This window comes from Panulirus ornatus, chromosome 20, assembly GCF_036320965.1.
Source record: "Panulirus ornatus isolate Po-2019 chromosome 20, ASM3632096v1, whole genome shotgun sequence".
Taxonomy (NCBI): domain Eukaryota; kingdom Metazoa; phylum Arthropoda; class Malacostraca; order Decapoda; family Palinuridae; genus Panulirus; species Panulirus ornatus.
Window position 1 is genome coordinate 5,073,398 of NC_092243.1, and position 12,130 is coordinate 5,085,527.

General features: G+C 37.5%; 1 protein-coding gene across 14 annotated transcripts in view; it reads left to right on the top strand.

Moving 5' to 3' along the window:
* Window positions 1–12,130, top strand: part of trh (PAS domain-containing protein trachealess) — a 1,040,091-nt gene that overhangs the window by 1,017,624 nt on the left and 10,337 nt on the right. For 13 of the 14 annotated variants that reach the window (XM_071674540.1, XM_071674545.1, XM_071674547.1 and 10 more), the window contains 5 exons: window positions 1,471–1,592; window positions 3,082–3,275; window positions 3,549–3,655; window positions 7,087–7,234; window positions 9,163–9,275. In XM_071674540.1, coding sequence (XP_071530641.1) covers window positions 1,471–1,592; window positions 3,082–3,275; window positions 3,549–3,655; window positions 7,087–7,234; window positions 9,163–9,275 — 684 coding nt within the window. The remainder of the gene's footprint in view (window positions 1–1,470; window positions 1,593–3,081; window positions 3,276–3,548; window positions 3,656–7,086; window positions 7,235–9,162; window positions 9,276–12,130) is intronic. The other variant, XM_071674542.1, reaches the window with a different exon arrangement.

Sequence of the window (12,130 nt, forward strand, 5' to 3'; positions counted from 1 at the left end):
AAAACAGTGAGTGTCGCTAGGTACGGTTAGCTATGCAGTTAGCGAGCAGATGCATCCTACTGTGCACTTCACAAAAGTCTGAACTCTTGTCAGAATTTACCACAGTTCACCAAGTTCAACAGATGTTCAGATTTCACAGCGTGAACTTTCGTGTCTGTGTGTAAGAATGTGTGTGTGTGTGTGTGTAAGAATGTGTGTGTGTGTGTGTGTGTGTAAGAATGTGTGTGTGTGTGTGTGTGTGTGTGTGTGTACGCACGTCCATATATTCTGAACGTTTGTTGAACGGAAAGTTAAAAAAAAAAAAGTAAACATATTCCTATAGTCCGGACTTTTAACAGACAGCCTGTATTTAGGATTGTAATGTGTCCCTTTTATGGTTGCATCACTGTTATGAATGATTGGCTTCTTAGATACACCGAGTAATTATAATGGATCATTTAGCATGAAGTAATGGTATCGTATTTTGAATATTGTTTCATTCCAGCAGGAGAGAATTTTTGCTTGTTAGCATGATAGATTTTGTAAGTGTCTTTGTTCCTCGTAGTTATCCCCTTTTGCTTGTCATATGTCAACCTTAGACTTTTTTTCAATTTTTTTTTATTCGTTTGTCAGCCAAGGATCTTATGAAAGTTATTCTCTTCTGAAGTTTCATGGATCATAATGGAAATCACATTTTTTCATGTACTTTTCCCAGTCTTATTGGTTTCATGGAGCAGGAAAATCTCACAATGTAAGATTTCTTTCATATCCCGTTTCAGTTCAAAAGATCACCTTTTTTTTATCGTATTCTTCTTCTTAAGTTAACACTGCTCACTCCCCAGACTCATATGTATGGGTCTGTACCTGAAAAACTTTCATGCGATTTCCAAAACTTGGCAAACATTAAGGAATTGTCTGAATTCTCAGTTGTCTGAAAAAAAATCCTTAATCACTCTTTGATACAACCTATCACATTTAAGTACCATTATTTCCACTGTTACTTGAATCTGTCTCCTCTGCTTTTCATGATTCAAGAGTAATGTCTGTCAGCTGTATTTCCAAATGTTCATATAGGAAGAAAACTTCCATTACTCATTTGTATCCAGTTCTGTAAGATGGCAGACTTACAACTGGTATATATAATGCCTTTGAGCAAGTGACAAGTTGCAGCCTTTAACTCAACTCTATAAAAACCTTTGTGGTGGTCAGTTTTACTCCATCCTTATCCCACCACACCATCTCCTTTAGCCATGTTTCTTTATAAAGTGCAATTTAGTCTTATTTGTATCCTCTTCTATCGATTTTTTCCTGTTGATTGGAACTGTTAGTCCATCCATTTGTTGATATCACAGATGTAATGCTTTGGAAACATCATTTCATCGCTTCAAAAATAGCGATGCCCTCTGCATGCTTAATGAATACAAGACATTGCACTCTGTCCACTGCTAATTATTTCCTCATTTTTTTTAACATTGGGTTGTTTGTTCACAGTGGCATCATGTATGGCCCTCAACAGCAGTTCCCAGTACAAGGGTTATGACCGGGCTTTCTGTATACGAATGAAATCCACGCTAACCAAGAGAGGCTGCCACTTCAAGACTTCAGGTTACAGGGTGAGTTTCATGCTGAAATATGACTGGAAAACAAGAGTCTGGAAGGCAGTGAGGAAAGTAGGGTTTGTGTAGTGTGAGGATGAAGTGCTCTCAAAGAGCGAGGTTTCGGGAAAAGTTTTGATGGAAAAAAAAAGTTCATTAATTAGCCAAGTGAAGACAAAAGTCCTCTTGGATCTAGATGTAAATAATAATGGTAACAACAGCTCATAAAAAGAGATATCATTTTGTTTATCTGTTATGAGAATGTTAGTTGTGACACACTGGTAAAATCATGTAAGACATATGTGCTATTTTTTTTGGTACCAGCAGTATTTTAGAGTGGATCTCCTTAAACTATAAATTTTAGATTTGCAGTAACTGGATAGAACTTTGAAGTGGAGGGAAATAGAGGGGATAAAAACACTCAAAAATGATCAGGTGAAACTGTGAATAATGCATTCATAATACTTTCATTCAAATTTAACCAATTGTGTACAAACAGAAAAGACACCTATGGCATTTCAACATTTTCCATTGTCCTCAGACTTTGGAAAATTAGCTGTTCTGTGGACTGCTGCCAAAAACATTCACATGGTGCATTTACAGGTTTTATAGAGCATTATTCAGATCATATGTCAATAACAAACCAAATGAATCTGTACTACAAGAAAACGTGCTTGTATTGGCTAGAACATGGGTTCCCAACCTGGGGTGCATGTTGTACCCCAGGAGTAAGTTTGCACTTCTGAAGGGGTACATACATATGGGTCTGAGAGTATAACCATGGTGTACACGGCTGTCCAGTGTACACCATGAGTAATGCAGAACATAAGCAATATAGAGCACCCTTGTTACATATCAGTATGAAATCCTTATATAGTGTCTTAGAGATTTTATAAGTAATGTGTGAATCCAAGTTTTGCATATACTTTGAGTGAGTTCAGATATCTGTGTAGATATTTCGTAAATCCTTAAATTCATGGGTATCACACAGGATCAGCTTCCAATATCTTCACAGCACTGCATGCGCTGTCTACCTTCCATACTAAAGGCATCATGTGCTTTAAAATTGAGTACAGATTTTAATAATGATGAAATTTTAACTGATAACAGATTACACAAGACATCTGACTGAAGCATTAAGATAGGCTGGTTATTATTGTTTTTTTTCCCCGGATGGTATTTTACACCATTAATTTTGTAACCCAACATCTCCCTAGTCCCTCTTAACCTTACCACTAACTCTTTGTTTTATATAGAAAGAGTGGAAAACAAAAATCCCACACTCAGAAATCACTCAACTTGCAACAGCAATTTCACATAATCAGAACACAAAAGCACTGATCACAATCTTGGTAAATGCTACTCCAGTTAGTTAAGTATTACCAAAGCATTTTAAGGAAATAAGTGAAACATCTTGATTAGCTGCACAGGTAAGTATAACACAAAAGATAAATGATTGTGTTCTGTATAATTATACCTAACAAGAGAGTTCTGTTTGTTTGTTCAGGTCATGTTGGTGCTGGGTCACTTGAGACCTCAGTATATCTTCAGTCACTCCCGGAAAAACCCACCACAGTTGATGGGTTTGGTAGCTCTGGCTATTGCACTCCCTCCACCTTCAGTTCATGAAGTTCGGCTCGAGTCAGATATGTTTGTAACCAGGATAACTTTTGACTTCAGAATAGCTCATTGTGAACCAAAGTAAGTCCCTTGCTGTTCAGTCTTTTACATGATCTTGAAATGATTAATGAACAAGATGTAATCCAGTTCTGTTGCAAGATATTTTCCAGTTAACATGACAGTTAAGAATTGTTTGGGTAGTCTTTGTAAATTGGATTTTCCATGCAATACATAACTAAAGGTCCTTATAACATGTATCCATCAGATATCATACATCATACAAGTTGTATTTCAAACAGGTCTCAGTATGATGTATGAGAGAGCTGCCACTAATGTGATCATTTCTCTCCTCAGAGTGGCAGATTTGCTAGACTACACACCTGATGAGCTCCAAGGCAGATCCTTATACTCACTTTGTCATGGTCAGGATGTAGAAAAATTACGCAAAACGCATGTTGATTGTAAGTACACTCATAATTCTGTTGATAACTTCAAAAAAACATGAAAGTTTTCCCTCATAACACAAAAAAAATATAAACATAAAACCATTAACTTGCAGTCATTGTGCATAGTACTGTTTTTTCAGTTGATCTCTTTCCAGTATTTTAGAAACATAGGGCATCTGAGACAAAGATCCTTATTACCATGCTTACAGAAGCATCAGTCTAAAAGAAAAGGGTCATACACCAGTCAGAAACCACACACCTCAAAAAGCTCATCGCATTCTCTTGATTATGATCTGGACATCACACATCACTATAACACTACAAACGTGATTTTGACACTCCATACCCATGTTGCAGCTACCACAAAAAGACACCAAGCACTTACTATTCAGTTGTAATTGTAGTGGATGATGTAAGGATATATGGGGAACTAAATATCAAGTTCACAGTGTTTGGACAGTGGAAGACACTATAACCTCAATACCAGTGAGATGGAATAGGGAGGAGGTTTTGGAAATTAAGATGTTTAGAAAAGATATTAGCAGAATATTAATAGGACTTGACCTATACAAGTCTCATGGTCTTGATGAAATTGCATCGTAAGTGCTCAAGAGGTTTGCAGATATGCTTGATAGTCCACTTATATTAATGTTCGACATGAATCTGGAGAGACATGTAGTGCCTAGTAAATGGAAAACGGCAAACATGCTACCTGTAATAAGAAAGGCAACCGAGAACAGGCATTGAACTACAGACCAGTCTCACTAACAAGTTTAGTGTGTAAGGCTGGAGAAAAGATCATTTGAAGGCAAGTGGATGACTTTCTACAGAAGCAAAATGAGAGAGAACATGATTTTAGGGAAAGGGGGTAATGTGTAACTAACCTCTCACAGTTTTATGAGAGAGTGAGATCAGTCCTGGACAGAAGGGAAGGCTGGATGGACTGTCTGCATCTGGTCTGCCAGAAAGCATTTGACACTATGCCACATAGGAGACTGATTAAAATGCCGGATCACCAAGCTGGGATAAGGGGGGTAAATTCCATCGTTGCATAGAAGATTATGTCAGTGAACACATCAGAGGAGCCTTTTTCAAATGGGTTGAGGTGATCAATGGATTACCATGGGATTTGGTTCTGGGACCATTACTCCTTATTTATATTAATGACTTAACTGAAGATATAGATTCCTCTCTGAATATGCTTACAGTGGAAAGTAAGGAAGATCACACCAGCTTACATGGGGACCAAAATTGACTAGTTGGACTGGACTTGGCTGATGAAATTCAACCTGTAAAGTAATGAGGATAGGACAAAGCAATTGATGACCTCAATATGATCATTATCTAACAGGAAATAAGCTTAAGGATTCTGTGTGTGATAGGGACTTGGGAGTAGTTGTCCTTAAATGTCACCAGAGTCCCATATTAAGAAAATAGTTAAGGAGACAAACTGTTTGCTGGCAAATATGAGGATAGCTTTCAAGTACATGGATAAAGAAATATTCAGCAAGATATTCATATCCTGCGTAAGACCATATTCTGAATATGCTTATCAGGTTTGATCATAGCTTTTACAAAGAACTCACAGAGAAGGTACAGCTTCAGCGAGGTAGCACCAGGAAAGACAGACAAAAAAGGCCACATTCATTCACACACAGTCTCTAGCTTTCATGTGTAATGCACCAAAACCACAGCTCCTCACAAACCTTTCCGTAGTTTATCCCAGACTCTTCTCATGTCCTGATTCAGTCCATTGACAGCATGTCGACCCCAGTATACCACATCATTCCAGTTCACTCTATTCCTTGCATGCCTCTCACCCTCCTGTACATTCAGGCCCTGATCACTCAAAATCTTTTTCACTCCAACCTTCCACCTCCAATTTGGTCTCCCGCTTCTCCTTGTTCCCTTCACCTCTGACACATATATCCTCTTTGTCAGTCATTCCTCACTCATTCTCTCCATATGTCCAGACCATTTCAACACATCCTCTTCTGCTCTCTCAGTCACACTCTTTTTATTTCCACACATCTCTCTTACCCTTTCATTACTTAATCAATGAAACCACCTCATGCCACATATTGTCCTCAAACATTTCATTTGCAACACATTCACCCTCCTCTGTACCACCCTGTCTATAGACCATGCCTCACAACCATATAACATTGTTGGAACTACTTTTCCTTCAAACACACCCATTTTTGCTCTCCAAGATATTGTTCTCTCCCTCCGTACAGAACCTTTGCCCCCTCCCCACCCTGTGACTCACTTCCACTTCCATGGTTCCATCTGCTGCTAAGTCCACTCCCAGATATCTAAAACACTTCACTTCCTCCAATTCTTCTCCATTCAAACTTACATCCCAATTAACGTGTCCCTCAACACTACTGAACCTAATAACTTTGCTTTTATTCACATTTACTGTCAACTTTCTCTTTTCACACACTTTTCCAGACTCAGTCACCAATCTTTGCAGTTTCTTTCCTGAATCAGCCACTAGAGATGTATCATCAGTGAACAACAACTGACTTCCCAGGCTCTCTTATCCACAACAGACTGCATACTTGCTCTTCTCTCCAAAGCTCTTGCATTTACCTCCCTAACCACCCAACCATAAATAAACCAAACAACCATGGGGGACATCACACCCCCCTGCTGCAAACCAACATTCACTGGGAACCAAGCACTCTCCTCTTTTCCTAGGTAAAAACTTTTCACTGCTTCAAGCAACTTACCTCCCACACCATATACTCTTAAAACCTTGTACAAAGCATTTCTATCTACTCTATCATATGCCTTCTCCAGATCCATAAATGCTACATACAAATCCATCTGTTTACTAAGTATTTCTCGCATACATTCTTCAAACCAAACACCTGATTCACACATCCTCTACCACTTCTGAAACCCCACTGCTCTTCCCCAGTTTGATGCTCTGTGAAGGCACCTTTACAATCAACACTCTCTCATATGATTTCCCAGGAATGCTCAACAAACTTATGCCTCTGTAGTTTGAACACTCACCTTTATCCCCTTTTCCTTTGTATACATTGGCACTATGCATGCATTCCACCAATTATTATTCTTTATCATAGTTTATTGCTGTTTCCCACATCAGTGAGGTAGCACCAGGAAACAAAGAATGGCTCATCCACCTATATACACATATATATACATAAACGCCCATACACGCACATGTATATACCTATACATATCAACATATACATACACAGATATATACATATATACACATGTACATATTCATACTTGCTTGCCTCCATCCATTTCTGTTGCTACCTCACCACACAGGAAATAGCATATGATAGAGAGAGAGAGAGATTGGTAGATATAGATAAAACACATCCCTATCCTAGAATTCTAGAATGTTAAGTACTGACTAATTGTCAGCAACTTTTCTTTAAATTATTTTCCTTTTGCTATTCCAGTGATCCAGAAAGGTCAAGTTATGAGTCCGTATTTCCGGTTGTTGAACAAAACTGGAGGCTATACATGGATGCAGACCTGTGCAACTGTCGTTGTCAATAGCAAAAACGGCGATGAACAGAATATCATTTGTGTGAATTATGTTATAAGGTAGTAATTTCTTGTTTGTACATAATATTCATGCACATTTATATTTAGACACATGTAAAGCTTAAATTATATTATACTTGTACTCACTGAATTGATAGCAGCATACTCTACCATTTAGGTAATTATAGGTAGCATAAATTTCCCAATTCTAATAGCTTTATTTCCATAATTAACACCAGAAAGATGACACTAGATATGAGATTAGTGATGGTAAATGAGTTTTAATAAATGGAATTAGTTGGACTCCAGAGTTGCAGCTATAAGTAAAGGAAGTGAAATAAGCACAACCTTGAGAAAGGATGGGGGAGGAGCACCATTGTGAATTAATGAAAAGCATTATCTTGCAATTGAATGTCATTGACATATTAAGAGCTGGAACACTTTTATAATTGTGAATATGCAATTTTATGTTTTATTTATAGTAGTGTAATAATCTATAGAGTGAGAAAAAAGTTAGGTTAGTACTGGATATCAGAAATTTCTTTATATCTATACAAGGCTCACCTTTCAGTGCATTTCAAGCAGTGTCTTGCAAGTAGACTAAATTTTTTTCTAATCTTAGTTGTCAAAAAGACGAGCAGCATTCACATCATTTATTACATTTTGGCAAAATGGTTAAGGATAGCTTCTTTGAACATGTCAGATAATTTTCTGGTGGATGGCAATGAATTATTAATGAAGCAAGAGTTGTGCTAAACCAATGAATTAGAAACTCCAGAGTGTTATTTAACTATTTACTTATCAGTCTTGGAATTAATGAAATACCTTGATGTACCTAGTTTGAAAAGTCAGTAGTTTTGTGAATACTTATTGGATTTGAGCAGGTAATATGTCTTTAATGAGGGGCACTAAGATTAAGAAAGTGGAATGAGAGTGTGTGAATATGAATATTACAATTGATAGATGACGTCATATACAAGATGTAAAGTTGCTGCAGACATTTGCGGAATATGAATAAGGAAAGAGTGAAAGCTTTTTGGGCATTCGCATATTTTAGGGAAGCCAGTATGTGGATGAGCATATGAAGATAGAGGGATGGAGTTAGTGTGTGTCAGGATACACATATAGAGAAAGTTATTTCCTTGTGAAAAAAAATCTTCCATGAGTTATGAATTTTGGAAAATGTCAAATCAATGTATTGACATAGAGAGAGGGTTATCTTTTGCCTACTTAACTGTACTTGTGAGAAATGTAAATTTTGTGAACAAGGAGCATTAAAATGTATGGCAGATGTACTTAACAAATTTTGAGGGGGTAGCAAATATACAGGGATTATCAAAAGTTACTAGATGGTAAAGATAATATAACTAAAAAGAATATTTGACCATATAATGAGAAAACATAGTTCTTAGGTTTAAACTGAAGACTTATCGTCTCAGTATTTTTTCATCTGCTCAGATAAGATCTTAGACATTTTAGCAGAGGCTTTTGCTAATGAGTGTGGTGAAACACATAGGTAAAGGCACACGTCATTGTACACTTTATCTTGAAGTACAGCTCAGAATGAATAGTCCATAGATGTTAGATGCACAGAATGTGCCAACCATTCATTTATGTTGGGTTAATCTGTGGCTGTTACTGTAAAGAAAATGTAGGAGAGATAAGTTTGATGATGATATACATGTATTTACTAATTTAAAGCCCATTAATTCCATTCACTAGATTTGCAAGGAACAAATAAGATCTCACTGATTGAATGAAGTTATATAATTTTGAATTGTACAATAACTTTTAGCAACCCTTGTATTGATACTTTTAAAGTACATTATTATTATATAGTGATCTCCCTTTTGCTGAAGGGTTATATTGAAAAAGTAGCCATTAATGTTTTTGTAAATATCATGAAATCATCAAACACATTTATTTTATATGAAAACTTAATTCGTTTATTATTCTCCTTTCCTCGTGGCCCATTGTTCACCTTCCAGCAGGGCAGAATATGAGAGCCTAGTTTTAGACCAAAACCAATTAGATCCAGCCCTGGCCAACATGAAGTCAGATGATATAGATTACCCAAACTCAGCCACACCAGAGCCTACAGGTAAGAGCATATTTTCTATCTATTGTGTTTGTAAAGTTCTACCAATCCTTTTTGGTAAATGAGATCAGACTGAAGCACTTATTCACTGTGATACCTGTATTAAAATCCACTATGAAACTTCAAACACTTTTTACTGAAACTTCATTATGCTATGCTTTTCTAGAACCCTGGAAATAAAAATTACAATCTAATTTTCAGTGTTGATTATAAGATTTTGATTGTTTCTTTCAACCAGAATGTTTTACTTATGTTTGTTTCTTTCAAGAAGAATCTTTTATTTATAGGAAATAAGAAGGGAAATTGAGATGGAGTGAGTATTTTGAGGGAATCTCATGTATTAAAGGATAGGATGGCATACATGTGGTAAGGGGAGTGAGAAAGTCCAAGCTAATGGTTTGGGGAAAAAGAGAGGAGGTAACAAAAGCCCTGTATAATATGCTAGGATGCAAGAGTGGACGAGATTGCAGTTTAATTTTAAGAGAAAGATATGTTTTTTAGCATATGTATATTGGAAGAAGAGGTGCTTGAGGATTGGCAGAGTGCATTAATAGTGCCCTTGTATAAAGGCATGAGGGAGAGAAGTGAATACTCAAAGCCCTTGAAATACATATGCTGAGTTTTATGCACAACTAAACAGGGAGAAGCAGTGTGACTTTATGAGTAGCAGAGGATATGTGGACTGCGTGTTTGCTTTTATGGATTTTTTGCAAGAAATGCTTAGGACCTTTAGAAAAAATATGATAGAGTTGATAGAAATGCTTTGTGGAAGGTGATGGTGTTACAAATATATGATGTGGAAGGTGAGGTTCTAAATTCAGGGATTATTTTATTGAGATATCAAAGCATGTGTGCAAGTCAGAGGAGATGGTGAGTGGTTCCATGTGAAAGTGGATCTCTGTGAAGGTGTGTTTGTGTGTGTGTTGTCAGCATGGCTATTGAACCCTTAAACTCCAAAAGTCATGAAAGACTTTCCTAGTAGACTCTGTGAATCTTTATTTGAGCAGTAGTTTTGTGGGGCCTTAATTAATTTCTCTGCCAGTATTTCGACATTTGTATAGGTGCTAAGTGTTGCCTTGGTCAATTTCTGTGATTCTTCAGAGGCTACCAACCTCTTGAAACATTTTTGAAGTGTAAATATATATAAATGTGTATAAAATTATGTTAATATTTAAATGGTAACCATAAAAAATGGTTATATAGTAAATCTGCATCGCAAAGTTCACCCTCCATACCTCCCCTTGCCATCTGATATGTAAATATGTATGAATATATGAGGATAGGCCAGACAGAGTAGTACCCTCAGATTCTGTATGTGTCTTAGCTACTAAAAGGGGTGGGAGGTTATATTTCACTTTTTTAAAAGCTGAAACAGAAGGAGCCAAGCAGGGAGTGCTGAGTTTTAATGTGCATAGGCTGATGAAGGTTTAAAATGAAAGGGAATTACATTAGATAGGTGATTGTGCCTCTGTGCCTAGTATTGAAAGAAGTGAGGAAGAGAGGCAAGTGTTTTGGGTGGAGCCAAGTGATTGCATTAACAATTTCTGTGTGAGGGATCAAGTATTAGTAGTAGGTCATTTGAATTCAGGAGTAGATGATGCAGCATTTGAGGTTATAATTGGGAGGCATGGAGTGTGACTGAAAATGATGACTAGCAGAAATGGGTATATTTTAAGGACTAATTAGCTCCAACAATAATATATGGTTGCAAGGCATGGGCTGTAGATAGGGTTATACAGAGGAGGGTGAATGTGTTGGAAATGAAATGTTTGAGGACACTATGTGGTGTGAGGTGGTTTGATCGAGTAAGTTTTGAAAGGGTAAGAGAGATGTATGGTAACAAAAAGAATGTGGTTGAAAGAGCAGAAGAGGTTGTGTTGAAATGGTTTGGACATTGGAGAAAATGAGTGAGGAAAGGTTGACAAAGAGGATATATGTGTCAGAAGGGGAGGGAACAAGGATCAGCAGACCAAATTAGATGTGGAAGGTTGGAGTGAAAAGGATTTTGAGCATTCGGGGCCTGAACATGCAGAAGAGTGAAGGACATGCAAGGAATAGAGTGAACTGGAGCGATGTGGTATGGCAGAGTCAACGTGCTGTCAATGGATTGAACCAGAGCATGTGAAGCGTCTGGGGTAAACCATGGAAAGGTCTGTGGGGACTGGATGTGGAAAGGGAACTGTGGTTTCGGTGCATTACTCATGACAGCCAGAGACTGAGTGTGAACGAATGTGGCCTTTGTCGTCTTTTCCCAGCGCAGGGGGAGGAGGTGCCATTCATGTTTGGTAGGGTGGCGGCGGGAATGGATGAGGGCAGCAAGTATGAATATGTACATGTGTATATATGTATATGTCTCTGTAAGTATATGTATGTATATGTTGAAATGTATAGATATGTATATGTGCGTATGTGGATGTTTATGTATATACATGTGTATGTGGGTGGGTTGGGCCATTCTTACATTCTTTACACTACATTGTTAACTCGGGAGACAGCGACAAAGTATGATGATAATGATAACATGATATTTTGTTTATTATACTTAATTGCCATCTCCTGCATCAGCGAGGTAGTGCAAGTAAACAGACGAGGAATGGCCCAACCCACCCACATACACATGTATATACATAAATGCCCATACACACATATATACATACATATACATTTCAACATGCACATGCGTATACATATGTACACATGATTATATTCATACTTGCTGCCTTCATCTTTCCCCATCACCACCCCACCACACATGAAATAGCATCCCCCCCTCCTCCAACGAGGTAGCAGCAGGAAAAGACAAAAAAAAAAGGCTTCCTTTGTTCACACTCAGTCTCTAGCTGTTATGTGTAATGCAC